The 16,590-nt window shown below is 46.4% G+C and overlaps 1 protein-coding gene across 1 annotated transcript in view; it reads left to right on the forward strand.

Moving 5' to 3' along the window:
* abcb7 (ATP-binding cassette, sub-family B (MDR/TAP), member 7) overlaps positions 1-13,488 on the forward strand; it is a 28,606-nt gene extending 15,118 nt beyond the window's left edge. Inside the window, exons 6-16 of the mRNA XM_077022807.1 lie at positions 569-837; positions 1,534-1,622; positions 1,795-1,882; positions 4,181-4,355; positions 4,470-4,627; positions 5,980-6,143; positions 6,250-6,379; positions 6,700-6,871; positions 7,584-7,687; positions 8,359-8,466; positions 12,130-13,488. Coding sequence (XP_076878922.1) covers positions 569-837; positions 1,534-1,622; positions 1,795-1,882; positions 4,181-4,355; positions 4,470-4,627; positions 5,980-6,143; positions 6,250-6,379; positions 6,700-6,871; positions 7,584-7,687; positions 8,359-8,466; positions 12,130-12,351 — 1,679 coding nt within the window. The 3' untranslated portion in view covers positions 12,352-13,488. The remainder of the gene's footprint in view (positions 1-568; positions 838-1,533; positions 1,623-1,794; positions 1,883-4,180; positions 4,356-4,469; positions 4,628-5,979; positions 6,144-6,249; positions 6,380-6,699; positions 6,872-7,583; positions 7,688-8,358; positions 8,467-12,129) is intronic.
* Positions 13,489-16,590: the final 3,102 nt, after the last annotated feature.

A 16,590-nucleotide genomic window follows, 5' to 3' on the forward strand; every position in this document is an offset into this window, starting at 1 on the left:
ACGTGTGTGTGTGTGTGTGGGTGTGTGTGTGTGGGATACACGTGTGTGTGTGTGTGTGTGTGTGGGATACACGTGTGTGTGTGTGTGTGTGTGTGTGTGTGTGGGATACACGTGTGTGTGTGTGTGTGTGTGTGTGTGTGTGTGTGTGTGGCATACACGTGTGTGTGTGTGTGTGTGTGTGTGTGTGTGGCATACACGTGTGTGTGTGTGTGTGTGTGTGTGGCATACACGTGTGTGTGTGTGTGTGTGTGTGTGTGTGTGTGGCATACACGTGTGTGTGTGTGTGTGTGTGTGTGTGTGTGTGTGTGGGATACGTGTGTGTGTGTGTGTGTGGGATGCGCGCGTGTGTGTGGGATGCGCGCGTGTGTGTGTGATGCACGCGTGTGATGCGCGCGTGTGACGTGTGTGTGTGGGATGTGTGCGTGTGTGTGTGATGCACGCGCCCGTGGGATGCGTGTGTGTGTGGGGTGGGTGTGTGGGTGCGTGCGTGCGTGTGTGTGGGATGCACGTGTGTGATGCGCACGTGTGACGTGTGTGTGTGTGGGATGTGTGTGTGTGTTTCCCCTAGACGGAGTATCTCGAGCCGGTGCAGCGCTCTTCAACGAACTGCGCAACGCCGTCTTCGGAAAGGTGGCTCAGAGCTCCATCCGCAGGATCGCCAAGAACGTCTTCCTGCACCTGCACAACCTGGACCTGGGCTTCCACCTGAGCCGCCAGACGGGGGCGCTCTCCAAGGCCATCGACAGAGGCACACGCGGCATCAGCTTTGTGCTCAGCGCCCTCGTCTTCAACCTGGGGCCCACCATCTTCGAGATGGCACTGGTCAGCGGCATCCTGGTCAGTGCCGGCTGTGCGTGGCCTGATGGCTGTAAGCGTAGCTGCTAGTCCTCACAGGCTGACCTCCGTCTGCAGGTCAAGTGCAGCAGTTTAACCTGTACTGGGCTTTTAAGTCATTAAGCTGCGATTTCATTGTATTTCTATAAAATGGAGTCACGGAGCTTTGCACATGATTTAGACTGAAGAAAATTTTTTAATTTACACATTCCCATTTACTTTAGACTTACTCACCCGAGACATGTCTACATTTTGCTTATCTTGGGTTTCCTTTTTGGAGCTATGAGGCTAATGTGGCTAACATGTAATGCTAACGTCAGAATCCCTGCCTCCTCAAGTGATTCGTTAAACTGAGCTGCAGTGGAGTTTTTCTGGCTGCTCTGTTGTAATGTAACGCTCTTGAAAACCACACGCGCTCCCTTCGTACACGCTAGCGCCATTTACGATTAACCTCATGTTCACATTTCTCTTCAAGTCCCTCAAAGCTGCCTGATGACTGAAACGTTAACATTCAGCCAGTGCCGCACTTACCCATTTGTGACACTCGATTTAATGGGCATAATCGCTAAACGGAAGTGTGTGAAGTGACGTGTGAAACGGCCGCTGCCGTCTTCAGGCAGGTGGACTCAGTTGAAGTAGGTGTCTTCTGTGAACCGTGAGCCTCTAACCGACACGGTGCGCCTTTCCCCCCTTTCCCAGTATTATAAGTGCGGTGGCCAGTTTGCACTCGTCACTCTGGGAACCTTATCTGCGTACACGGCCTTCACCGTCGCTGTGACCCAGTGGAGGTACGCTCCGCCCGTCTCCGAGCCCGCTGCTCTCCTGTGGCTCTCCTGTTCAGTTTTCTTGTACGGGGGTTTTCAACAAACAGTTACCATCACCCCACAGGCAGAGTCTGTACATCTAGTCCCTGAGAACTGCTGCATGTGTTTGTTCCCCTGACCCCCATGTGTTCTTCAGAACCCGCTTCAGAATAGAGATGAACCAGGCAGACAACGAGGCAGGCAATGCAGCTATCGACTCTCTCCTCAATTACGAGACTGTTAAGGTGAGTGCAGCGCCCCCCAGCCTGCCCAGGGACCAGCTCACCTTTCCTCACGCAGTTGTTCACCGTGGGCAACGTCCGGTTTAATTAGCACTGAATCTTGGTCTCTGCATGCCTCTGCATTCATTTAATGGGGATTCAGTGTTGCTGGGGAAAGAAACATTAAATACATTTGGATGTAAAGAGATTGTATGAAAAATGAAGTGATTGGGGAGGTTTTACTGATTCCAACCAGGCTTCACAACATTGCGTTGTGCGTTTTTTGTGTTGGGCATTTTTTGTGGTTGGGGCGTTTTTTGTGGTTGGGGCGTTCTTTGGTGGTTGGGGCGTTCTTTGGTGGTTGGGGCGTTCTTTGGTGGTTGGGGCGTTCTTTGGTGGTTGGGGCATTTTTTGGTGGTTGGGGCGTTTTTTGGTGGTTGGGGCGTTCTTTGGTGGTTGGGGCGTTCTTTGGTGGTTGGGGCGTTCTTTGTGGTTGGGGCGTTCTTTGGTGGTTGGGGCGTTCTTTGGTGGTTGGGGCGTTCTTTGGTGGTTGGGGCGTTCTTTGGTGGTTGGGGCGTTCTTTGTGGTTGGGGCGTTCTTTGTGTTGGGCGTTTTTTGTGGTTGGGGCGTTTTTTGTGGTTGGGGCGTTCTTTGTGTTGGGCGTTCTTTGTGTTGGGCGTTTTTTGTGTTGGGCGTTTTTTGTGGTTGGGGCGTTTTTTGTGGTTGGGGCGTTTTTTGTGGTTGGGGCGTTTTTTGTGGTTGGGGCGTTTTTTGTGGTTGGGGCGTTTTTTGTGGTTGGGGCGTTTTTTGTGGTTGGGGCGTTCTTTGTGTTGGGCGTTCTTTGTGTTGGGCGTTCTTTGTGTTAGGCGTTTTTTGTGTTGGGCGTTCTTCGCTGCGTTGCCTCTTCCCTCTTTCTTCCCTTCCACTCCTTTTTTTTTCTCTCCCTTCATTTGCCCTTGTTGTTAAGCACAAACATATTTTGTGTACAGGTCTATTTTGTGACATTGATGTCAGTGCAGCTGGGTTTAGTATCACTGTAAGCCAGTGTGCATACATAATTAGATCTCCACCCACTCAAAATCCGTTCCACTCGCGCAAAACTCTTGCATATGAACACATCGCTTGCGCACTCTCTCTCTCTCTCTCTCTCTCTCTCTCTCTCTTTCTCTCTTTCTTTTCCTTACCGCATGTTTGTCTCCCCTCCAGCCTGCTAAACACACTTCCTGACAGCAGAGAAACTGTTTATGAAGCTCCTCTGTGCGCAACACGCACCCCCGGTACCTTTTGCTCCCATAGATAATTGGCGCAGGGTCGCTGTTGCTTAGTTTGACACACTCTAATGAAATATTCAGATTGTCATTACAGTCCAGGAGACTTGTCTGTTTGATCACGTCGCCGACGAGGGGCCACACACACGCTCGGCGCGCTAATGAGCCCCAGCCCCGCTCTCGGTGCGCGGTAAAACAGGGGTCGCACAACACCACCAGCATTACGGAGAGAGGCCAGCGTGGACCGCTGAGGTCTCTCTCCCTCATTCACACCAGCCCTCTCTGCAATCCCGTCTTTGTCGCCAGCAAAGATGCTCACGTTTACCGAGCCGCTTTTATCGACTACCCTCCATTCATCACGTTTCAAAACTAATTAATTTAGTTGTGACGCAGTTCTATTTTTGAACGCTAGCATGGAGGAAGACATTGATCGTCTCCTATATGTTTATGCTGCCTTCTGTATCTTGTGCTTATTTCTGTAGCACAGCGCCTTCCTCTAAGACTCTGCCAAAATCGTTTTATTTGGTTGCTCATAAATACACTGGTAGTTCTGTCACATCTGAATGAATGTTTGAAACGTAAGCGTGCAAACCGATTTTACTCCCTGAAACCCGAGTGTGTCAGACGTCTGAGACCCCGGCTGTGGAGGGGAGCAGGAACTCCCACACTGGTGAGGATTATACAGGTCCTCACTCATTCAGTCTTGGACAATAAGACGATTCACCAGGCGGGACATTTCTGATCACTTGCTGTTTTTTTCGATGTACCCAAACATATCTTTGATTTTCTGAGAAATTTTGCCCTGCAGCCGTGTCGTTCTGTTCAACCGAATGTCCTTTTGTGTACGCTGGTGACTATGCCCCCCTCTCTCTCTCTCTCTGTCTCCTCTCTCTCTCTCTCTCTCTCCCCCCCCTCTCTGCTCTCTATCCCTGTCCTCTCAACCTCTACTCTCTTTCTCCTCTTTTCCCCTCCCCTCAATCTCACTCTCTATCATTCCCTCCCTCCTCCTCTCTCCCCTGTGCTCTCTACTCACCTCATTCTCTCCTTCCTTCAGTACTTCAATAACGAGAAATATGAAGCAGAGAGATATGACGGCTTCCTGAAAGTCTACGAGTCGGCCTCGTTGAAAACCACCTCCACTCTGGCCATGCTGAACTTTGGACAGAGTGCCATCTTTAGTGTTGGCCTAACGGGTATTATGGTGCTGGCTAGCAAGGGTATCATGGCAGGTAAACATCAGTATTACACCTACAAATCTGCAGGGATTGTGGGTAAATTAAGCAGCTAGTTTGTGTAATACGGCGAGCACTGGGGATTTCACTGCTTGTGTTCTTGTGCCGTAGGAACCATGACGGTGGGGGACCTGGTGATGGTCAACGGCCTCCTCTTCCAGCTCTCCTTGCCTCTCAACTTCTTGGGCACCGTGTACCGCGAGACCAGACAGGCCCTCATTGACATGAACACCCTCTTCACGCTGCTCAGTGTAGACACCAAAATCAAGGTGGAGTCGCCGTTTCACAGCACTTCATCCTCAGGAATCGCACATTCTGCTATGATAATCATGCGCTCTCTCCATGTGTTTTAACCTTATGAATTTGCATATTATTTGCTTTGCTATTTATTTTCATCCCTGCAGCCCCCCCGCGCCCCCCCTGCCTTTCTCCGTGCCATCAGGGATATTGATGGGGGCTGGAATGCATTTGAGCCTGATGAAGCTTATTCTTCATTTGACTAATTCTGTATGCGGTCTGTAATTACTGCGAATCAAACCTGTCCAGTTGTTCCCAGTGATCAGTAATGGTTTTCACCAAGGCTTTCTGCATGACTGAACAGCCCATCACGCCATTACTGGGGACTCTAATTTGATTTCTCAAATAACGTGGCCGTATGTAGAATTAGCGCAAACTTGTTGAGCACTTCTGTTGTACCAAAAACGTTGGACTGCTTGGCAGCTTCGTGTTCCAGCCTGGGCTGTTTTTACCGCTAAAATATGCATGAAACAAATGTGTCTAAATGTGGCCTCGATACAGAGATGTCGGAAGGTTTTGATTACTATATGTGTAACTATACTATAACTAGGGTGACCAAACGTCCGTATTTCCCGGGACATGTCCGTATTTCACGTCCTGTCCCGGGATATTTTTTAAAACTGTGGAAATGTCCTGGTTTTTAAATTACGTTAATCGGGCCATTAATTCTACAGGCACTAGGACCCTGAGTACGGCGCTGTATGACTGGAATCCCTGAGCCTCATCAGTTGAGCCTCATCATACTCAACTGGCGGAGAACCAACAACTTACGTTCGCATATATATTACTATATGTGTAACTATACTATAACTATACTATAGTTTCTAACCCTATATTACTATATGTGTAACTATACTATAACTATACTATAGTTTCTAACCCTATATTACTATATGTGTAACTATACTATAACTATACTATAGTTTCTAACCCTATATTACTATATGTGTTTCAAAGAGCTGAACTGTGTGAAGTGGTCTTCATTTGGGCTCATGTGAAATTACATTAAATGTTTTCTATAATGTGTTTCAGAAGTGCAATGGAACTGTCTGTTCAGATTGTCAGTTGTAAGTGCTGACATGAGTAGTGTTGTGTGTTATTTGGGGCTCGTGCTCATTTGGACTCTCTACAATATCTTGCAAATAACAAATATTTCCCAGACTGGCTATGCACGACTAACTCTGACATCTGTTGATTAGGCTGGGCATTTCAGAGTTACTGAAACAATGGGCCTACGGTTGAGAAATGCCAGGCTATGCCTTTTCTGCCGCTTTAATTGAACGACCAAAATAATCGTCTTCCTCATCTGCTTTGTGTCTTGTAGGAGAAAGAGCTGGCCCCTCCATTGGTAGTTACGCCTCAGGAGGCCACCATCAAGTTTGAGGATGTGTACTTTGAGTACTTAGAGGGACAAAAGGTCCTCGACGGGGTTTCCTTCGAAGTGCCTGCTGGGAAGAAGGTGGCTATTGTGGGCGGCAGTGGGTCTGGGTAAGTGCACAGGGGAAGCACAGCTATGGGAACCGCTATGGGAACCGCTGCTCTCTGGCATTCGCTTGATAGTTTGATAAACATCTTCTTTCCCCTTCCTAAATAGGAAGAGCACAATCATGAGGTTACTGTTTCGGTTCTACGAACCCAACCAAGGCAACATCTATATTGCGGGTCAGAACATCCAAGATATTAGTTTGGAAAGTCTGAGGAAAATGTTGGGAGTGGTGCCCCAGGTGAGTGCTGCCCTATTCAGGAAACCAGTTTGGAGTTTCGCCCTCTTGTTTCTGGAACAATATAGTTTGTCTACTTCCCTACACACTTTTAGGGAGATCTGACCAGCTATTCACCTCACTTACTGTTATAGCATATAACTGATGTTTCACTGCTTACTATATGAAATAATCTGTCTAATATATACGTTTTGTAATGTTTTTGTTTATCCTTTAAATACTGGCTGACGTGGCAAGTAAACTGTAACTGATCGCTTAAATATAGTTTTAGATTCAACAGTAGATGAAGCAAATGCAAATCTGTTTGCTGCCCCGGGCTTTAGGATGCAGTGCTCTTCCACAACACCATCTACTACAACCTGCTGTATGGCAACATCCATGCCACGCCCGAGGATGTTTACCGGGTGTCCAAGCTTGCAGGCATCCACGACGCCATCCTGAGGATGCCTCACGGCTACGACACGCAGGTCGGAGAGCGCGGCCTCAAGCTCTCGGGTACGTGGAGCGTCCGGCCGAAGTCCTGGTGCTTTAGTGGACCAGTCCGCTCATTCCTGCAAGGGCTGTCGGTGGGGAAGGTGGTGAGCGAGGTGTTTGAGTCCACACTGAAATCTGGCCCTGTAGTGGTGCTTGGTCATTCTTAGTGTTATTATTGGGTGATTAACTAGTTGTAGGTGTTCACAGTAAAGTGTGTATGTGTTACTGTAACTACAGTAATGTCAAAATCCTGTCAGAGGTAGTATGGTGTATTTTTTCTGTTGTACTGGTATATTAATTATTCATGTTATTGAAATTGCCTGTTGTTAAATGACATGGTGAAGGCTGAGAATGAATTTTAGTCCAAAGGAGATTAACCATGTGCATAATTTTGATCTACCCTGTTGTTAAAATTCTTTTAAGTAATCAAGTTTGAAATAACATCTCTAAACTTTAAGCATGTTATTTGTTCATTTCATATATCTGGTATAAGTTGGAGGAAAAAACAGTTGTACATCCTTTTCTATTTGGCTTTGAGAGTTGTGAAAGTGGGAGGTTATTTTCCAGGGTACTTGGGCAGTTCCTGCACGAACACAGAGGTCAACCTACCTGAATTCCTGAATCATTGACTACCGGCACTGACCTCCCAACTAATCGTGTTAACAAATAAGTAACACAACAGCCTCTGGTGTGGGACCTTATTGATGAGCTCGATGTTCCTGACCCACGACAGGTGGAGAGAAACAGCGTGTGGCCATCGCCAGGGCCATCCTGAAGAACCCACCCATTCTTCTGTATGATGAGGCCACTTCGTCTCTAGACTCCATTACTGAAGAGGTGAGGGGGGTCAGGCACTCCTTTACTTGATTGGTCTCAGAATCATGACTTTTTTTCTGGCCTTGGAGCATCGTTTGACAGTTTGAGCACTACTGCAGCATTTTAATCTTTCGTATTTGTTTTATATATATAACAACATTGACACTTTAGGATACTATTTTAACAACATTGCAGTTGTTAAATGATTGTAATATTGTTAGAGGTTCTTGTTTTAATGATTAGAAATGTCAGGAAAAGTGATTAAAAGTACAGGCAGCTTTGACCGAGCACAAATTAACTTCTCTCTGTACAGCTGGTTCAGTTTTTTGCCCTTGTGGACTTTTTCATATGGATATTTACACTCAAAGAGGAAGCTCAATTATTTTTATGAGGATGAGGCTTTATAGGTTATTACAAACACAGGAGATATTTGCTTTGAAGCCCTTCACTCTTTATTTATTTATTTATTTTTCCATGCCTGTATCATGTCAAAAGGAAGTCCTCATATAAATCCTGTCAATCACATTGGTGCTAGTTATTACAAAGGAACAGGAAATATCCCCGTCATAAGCCAAACAAGTCTTCATTGAAACATCACTGGATAGACGAGAAGATTGTCATTTTTCTAAATTTGTTCTTAAAACTTGATTGAGGGATTTATGTTAATAACTCCATATTTTGTTGCTCTTCAGAACATTCTGAGCTCAGTAAAGGAGATGGTAAAAGACAGAACGTCTGTCTTCATTGCCCACCGTCTGTCCACCATCGTGGACGCAGATGAGATTATTGTGCTGAATCAGGTAAGACCACTTGCAGTTTATAACTAAATTATATATAATATAAAGTAATATAAATATAAAGTAATGCCTGTTGAAGTAATGTGATTGGTTCTGTGAAGCAGCGCGTGGTTAGTGAGCTTGAAGCACTTTGTGCGGTGTTTATTTCTCTCTTTTCCAGGTGAGTGTTCACAGCCCTGAATGATTAAACCTTTTGCCGGCACTTGTCATAGTTTTGTTAGTTTACCACTGGGAATGACAGAAATCCAGTGTGCTGTTGTGTTAATTACTAATGACAGGAGTCCGCTGAGTGTTCTTTATGGTCAAGATCCAACACACACCACAGCACACATGGACATACACACACACACCACAGTACACATGGACATACACACACACCACAGCACACATGGATACACACACACACACACACACACACACACACCACAGCACACATGGACATACACACACGCACACCACAGCACACATGGACACACACACACACACACCACAGCACACATGGATACACACACACACACACACACACACACCACAGCACACATGGACATACACACACACACACCACAGCACACATGGACACACACACACACACACCACAGCACACATGGACACACACACACACACACACACACACACCACAGCACACATGGACACACACACACACACACACACACACACACACACACACCACAGCACACATGGACATACACACACACACACCACAGCACACATGGACATACACACACACACACACCACAGTACACATGGACATACACACACACACACACACACACCACAGCACACATGGACATACACACACACCACAGCACACATGGACATACACACACACACCACAGCACACATGGACATACACACACACACACACACACACCACAGCACACATGGACATACACACACACACACCACAGCACACATGGACATACACACACACACACACCACAGCACACATGGACACACACACACACACACCACAGCACACATGGACACACACACACACACACACACACACACACACACCACAGCACACATGGACATACACACACACACACACCACAGCACACATGGACATACACACACACACACACCACAGCACACATGGACATACACACACACACACACCACAGTACACATGGACATACACACACACACACACCACAGCACACATGGACATACACACACACCACAGCACACATGGACATACACACACACACACCACAGCACACATGGACATACACACACACACCACAGCACACATGGACATACACACACACACACCACAGCACACATGGACATACACACACACACACCACAGCACACATGGACACTCACACACACCACAGCACACATGGACATACACACACACACACCACAGCACACATGGATACACACACACACACACACCACAGCACACATGGACATACACACACACACACACCACAGCACACATGGACATACACACACACACACACCACAGTACACATGGACATACACACACACACACACCACAGTACACATGGACATACACACACACACACACACCACAGCACACATGGACATACACACACACACACACCACAGCACACATGGACATACACACACACACACACCACAGCACACATGGACATACACACACACACACACCACAGCACACATGGACATACACACACACACACACCACAGCACACATGGACATACACACACACACACACCACAGCACACATGGACATACACAACACACACACACCACAGCACACATGGACATACACAACACACACACACCACAGCACACATGGACATACACACCACACACACACCACAGCACACATGGACACACACACACACACCACACGCACACACCACACACACACACACGGACACACACCACAGCACACATGGACACACACACACACACAAATGGCCACACACACACACACACACACACACACAGAAACTGCCCCCCCCCCCTTCACCGGTGCCACGTCGGTGACGCATTTGAGCGGATGGCGGCGGTCCCGGTGCTCGGACACGGGCGTTAACAGGCCTTCATCCTCGTGGCCCACCCTCGGCTTCCGCTGGTCGAGGGGGCGGAGTTGGCTTATGCCGCCGCCCCCCCCCACTGCCTGCATCACCGCTGCTGGTGCCTGGATGTGGGGCACCCTTGGTGAGAAGCAGGAACCTGTGGACTGTTGTGGGTGCCCCGCCCCAGCCGTCCGTGAGGGCAGAGGGAGCACTGGCCCCCTGAACCCTCTTCATTAGCCCACGGTTCAAGCCTGCAGCCACCTGCCGTTTACACGCACACAAACGCGCACCGAGGAACGTGTGAGGTGTTCTGGCGTGTCAGTGGTGCTCAGGAGGAGAACGGGCTTTGGGGGAGGGGGGATATGGAGCTCATTAAAATAATGAGTGGAAGTGCTTCACGCCTGCTGCCTCATGACGCCGACACCTCTGGCCGTCTCCCTCGGGCGGAGACCTTTCCCGTCGTCCGAAGCGAGCGTGGGCACTGCAGCCACGTGACCGAGCCATGGATCACGTCGTCGTCTCGCCGGCGAGGTCGGGTTGCCTCCACCCGCGTTTATCTCCCCGTGTCCGCTGCATGGGTTGGAGCAGCAGCCAGGGTTGGAAGTGCGTTGCTGTTAAAAACATGGGACGGCTTCCGTGCGTCTTTCCCGCCCAGGAATGGCATTGGAGCTGTGGCAGTAACGAGAAAACAGCCCGCAGACATATTCCACTGCCATTGTGCAAGCTAATTTCATACTTTTGCTTTGTTATTGGCAGTCTTTGAAGACCCAGTGCTGTGTGCACGCCCACACACAGCCTGTGTGCCTGTTCAGGGCCACTGTGTGTTTCTCTCTCTCTCTCGCTCTCTCTCTCTCTCGCTCTCTCGCTCTCTCTCTCGCTCTCTCTCTCTCTCTCTCTCTCTCTCTCTCTCTCTCTCTCTCTTTTACACACATGCTCCCTCCCCCATCCCTCCTTCCTTCGGCTCCACGGCACTTGCCCCCGTCCCGTGCCTGATCTTCCTGGTGCTCCCACTTGCCGGTGTTGGTCGGGTCCAGCCAGCGCCGGCCTGCTCACTCACTAGCAGCTCTTATCTGCATTTAAATCCTCTGGCTCCCTGTCTGTGCTGCTCGCATGAATGGTGCCATAATATCCTCATGTAGTCTCCTCCAGCACTCCCAAGGCAGAGCCTGTGTAAGCCACCAGATTGTGCGTGTGCGTGCAGGCATGTATGTATGTGTGTGCGTGTATGTGTGTGCGTATATGTGTGTGCATGCATGCAGGCGGGTGTGTGTGTGTGTGTGTGTGTGTGTGTGTGTGTGTGTGTGTGTGTGTGTGTGTGTGTGTGTGTGTGAGCGAGGTTGTGGGCTCTTGTTTATCGTGTACTGCAGTATAGGGAGTGCAGGGCTCTGTCACTACTACTACTCCGCTCGAGCACAGCTGTCATGAAAAATACACATTGTAAATTGTCATTAACCTTACCTGCTCTCTCCAGGTTTAATTGTGAGTATGTTTTCTCTTCACCAACCCCCTCTCCCTCTCTCTGTCTCTGTCTCTCCCTCTCTCTCTCTCTGTCTCTCTGTGTGTCTCTCTCTCTCTCTCTCTCTCTCTCTCTCTCTCTCTCTCTCTCTCTCACCCCGGTACACACAGGGGAAGGTGGTGGAGCGTGGTGACCACCACACCCTCCTGAGCACACCGGGCAGCCTCTATGCAGACCTGTGGAACACACAGAACAGCAGAGCGCTGGGGGCGGAGGGCGAGAGCCGGCACCAGGCCCGGCCCGAGCACGCCTCCCAGAAGGAGGAGGAGAGACGGAAGCTGCAGGAGGAGATCATGAACAGCGTGAAGGGCTGTGGCAACTGCTCCTGCTGAGGCTCTCACGGACCCCCGCACACACGCACACACGGGGGGGGGGTCACTTCGTGGGGACGCTCCCACCTCACACCTCCTCCGTGGGGACGCTCTCACCTCACACCTCCTCCCAGGATCACACCGCTGGGCATGAACAGGCCAAGAGGGCAGCTGATGGGCGTCTTGGGTCCCGCTTCCTCCTGGAAGGTGACCGAATGTCTCCAGATGGAGTGTACGGGGCCTGATGGTGTGGAGCTGTTTTGATTCAGCAGGTTTCTTGCGCATTCAGTACTCACTGTGGTATTTTGCACATGCACATGTGCACTAGCTAAGCCCCGTGCCGGTCAGTCAACACACTCACCGTGTTTGAATGCCTTTTAAATTATTATTTTCCATGTGCTAGATAGCTTTTTTTTATCATCGATGTGTACATATTAATATGATGGATTTGTACAAGCGTGGAAAGTCATTGTACAGAATCTAATGTGTCTGATGGGCTTTTGTAAGTAAAATAGAGTTACTATACTGAAAGAGAACACTTTATATACTTGGTCTTTTGATTGTTGGCACCTAACAAAATATTTTGTGCCCCATATTTGTGAAATCAGCTCTTTTATAAACATTAACAAGCAAAATATGAATTAAAGCTGCTTTTCAGCAGGAGAATTGAGACTAACTATTCCAGTTTGTGTGGCTCTGGTGACAGATATGATTCTATCCATGATTTGGTCACACTGAGCAGTTTTTTGCATAATCTTTATTTATCAAGCAGCTGGTCTCCATTTTTTCCACATTGGGCCTGTTTTATTCATCCATATATTCGAATATATTGACCAGTTAATGTGTCATTTAAACATCCTTATTGATGCTTTATTGTCATGTTTGTTTATTTTTTCCCTTTGTCATGCCCAATTTTGATTTATCAAGTCATTTTATAATGAATGTGTGGATTATACAATATAGTGTATAATATGCTGCAAAGGACACAAGTGATCCAGGTTGCTGGTCACTGTCCGTGTGTTCGGGTGTTTCGCCTCTCTAGTTCTCTAAGATTGAATATTGTTGATAGGTGAGCAGTGGAAACTGAACACCAACAACGGGATGGTGTGGGGAAATATTCACAATAAGAAAAGAAACCAAATAAATGTTTAAAATAAGGCCAAATGTGTTACTTTGTGATGATAAATGTGTCACTATAGCTTATTGATTGATGTATAAATGTAATTTAAAGTCTAAATTTTTTTTAAACCGTAGATTTGGGTTTAAAGCAGGACAATTAGTCCAGATTTTTTTGGTATAATCTCATTGAGCAAATGTTTGTTGTTCAGAGATGCTGCAATTTATGATTTTATTCTATGTAGAATACATTCAGTCGAGTAAAGCACTGTATCCCTTTAATAATTATTTTGAAATGTTTCCTTTAGCAAATAACTCGTATTATTGTAAATGTAAATGTACAATGCAGGAATGTATGAGATGGAATCAAAATATTCAGGTTACTGGGTTTTAACATTGCCTTCCTAGTTGTTGAGTAAGGTATTGTACACAGAGTAATGATCTAGCTACATTTAATCCAATCCAGAAAACACAAAGCTGCTTGATAACTGAAATAACTGTCCCAAAGACTGTAACAGTAACAGTATTTAACAGTATTTTGACAATCGTTCCTTTCCTCTTATGCTCTTCCATGTGCAGCTTGTTCCCGAGCCGTGTGGGATATACACGACTTCCTGCATTTCACGCTCTTACCGCTGCTTTGCAAATGTAATCTTGAAGTTCTTCACTGGGCCATTTCTGGTCACACAGAAGCCAGACGATCTCCCTCCTGCTACCGTCGTTCAAGCAGCAAACAACACGGCGCCTTTGTTTCCACCCAAGCTGTTCTCAGAAGTGAAACCCCTCCCTCTGCTTCCTGCTGCTATGACTCAATCCTGCTGGTGAAATTGGTTAAATACAGTACTATGGGGTATCTGTATGCATTAAGAAACCATGCATGCTATAAACATGTACTGTGTTGCTGGCCAGCTTGCAGAAATTAGATGGCTGTGTCCGTTCAAGACATTCTTTTGTATGTCTGGGCTTTGTGCAATTTCTGAAAAAGAACAAGTGCTTCTGGGAGCCCACAAGTGCCTTAACCAGAGAAACGCTCCTACAGTTGGGTCCCCCAGTTAGGCTGAAGCATTTACCCATGTACAGACTCTTACATGCCATTGGACAGCTATTCTCTTAGAGATCAGTGTTCTGTGAGTGAGTAGGCAATGTCACCAGGGCACATATGAGAGGGACAAACGCTGTTATAGTACTGACATCCTCTAAATGTGCAGGTTTAATATGATCCAATATCCACATACTTTAATGAAATAAGGCTCTTCTTATTAAAAAAATATTTCATTTTCTGAGATAGACCTGCATTTTAAACAATGTTAGGCATCTGTGCTTTACACATTAAAATGAAAACATTCCAGTTATTTCAGGCATAGGTGTTTTTCACACTGGCTTAAAAACCCAATGAGAAATTACATGAGACTCCTACTTACCTATACATAGAGTACTGTTGGCTCTAGTGATGAATAAAATGTCTCACATTTCTACTGATGTCAAGGTGACCTGAGAACACGACATTCATATAATGCAGTGACTTTTACCTATAATGTTACCCAGGAAACGTAAAAGCCTGGCTTCATGGCTTGTCCCTGAGACATTTCATTAGCTGTGCTTGTATGTAACTTACTTATGGAGGCATTCTAAAAGCTCCTTGTTGATTCTTTAATGCACCAGCCAGGAATAAAGACCTGCTGGAGTTGCTAAATGTATTCTAATCAGAATCAGAATTGCTACAGCTGAGCACAGGTGGGGGGCTAATTACTATAACAAAAGGTATTCATGTTAAAGGGTTCATGGGCCTTCAGGAAGTATGGATGGTGGGTCCAGTGGAGGTGCAGTACCCCCCCCCCCCCCACCACCACCACTTCTCTATTCATCCTGTCCCTTTGAACTCAGTTTGCAAAAAAGTGAAGAAATCCAGCACAGAATCTCAATGCAGGTTTTTATTTATTTTTATTTACCACACAATAAATTTTACTGCAGCAGAATGTTTTAACTGAACACCACCATGGCAACCTGGTAGGGAACCTTAATAATATTGACAAGCTGGGCTCTGTCACTGTTGTCAAGAATTTCAGATTCACATGTTTATTCTAATAATGTTATCACACTGAAGCATAATTCCTAACCTGCAGATAGTGTTGATGTTATGTAAAGGTTACATCCAACTGGTTGTTTACTGCAGATATTCAACCTCAGTGCATCAGCTTTGTATAGTACTACATTAAAGTCCCAAACAGGGAATCTGACTTATGTCAGTTTTAATATTTATGTTTAAACTCAGCTATTTTCAAACTGAATAGGGCTCAGTTCCGATAGTCATAATGAGGGTTTTCTGTTTGTATTTTAAATTGTTGTTGCATAAACTGTAGCAGATGTTGAAATTTAATCCTATATCAAACTGATAATGATGATGAGATGAAACATGTATGTAAACTGAGTTGGGAAGTTAACATAATGCTGAAAATAATCAGTATGTTTGTATGTGTAGATTATGGTGTGTGAACTATGTTTTAACATGCGATTAAATATTTACAACCCTGAGGCTAATGTGGCCAAACTGGTCTTGGGATTTGGTTTATGCTTGAACCAAGTTTGGCTTTTGATTTCATTAGCAAAACTCCTTGAGGTGTTCCGTAGTGCACATACGATAGTGTTTTACACTCTGTTATGCTTCACATCTTCTACAGCATCTGGCTGTGTGGAGCCCCAGGTAGCCCAGCTCTGCTGAGTGAAAAGTGTTGGGGTGAATCTTATGAAGTGTTTAACCTGTAGGCACTTCATACATTCCATCAGTGAACCAGAAAGCATTTCTTCCTAACAACGAGGTAGTCCTAACCCCACAAACTCATTTTAAATGATTGTGGCTCTCATGTCAGATGATTGAAGTTACCTTGAGATTTGTTTTCACCATGTGGACAAACTGAAATATGAGTGTCCTTTCTGTTATTATTAATGGATTGTCTACAACTCGATTATGTGTGGTAACATTTTGCCAGTTCAGCTAGTTTGTGATGAAAGGGTAAATGAACTGTGCTAGCCACAAATATCTGTGTTGCTTCAGGAGTTCAGAACATAATGGGGACTGTCTTTCATCATTTGCTTCAGTGTAAGCAGGAAATCATGCAAAAATTCTAATAAAACTTTGTGTGTGTG

Source organism: Brachyhypopomus gauderio, chromosome 11 (genome assembly GCF_052324685.1).
Source record: "Brachyhypopomus gauderio isolate BG-103 chromosome 11, BGAUD_0.2, whole genome shotgun sequence".
Classification (NCBI taxonomy): Eukaryota; Metazoa; Chordata; class Actinopteri; order Gymnotiformes; family Hypopomidae; genus Brachyhypopomus; species Brachyhypopomus gauderio.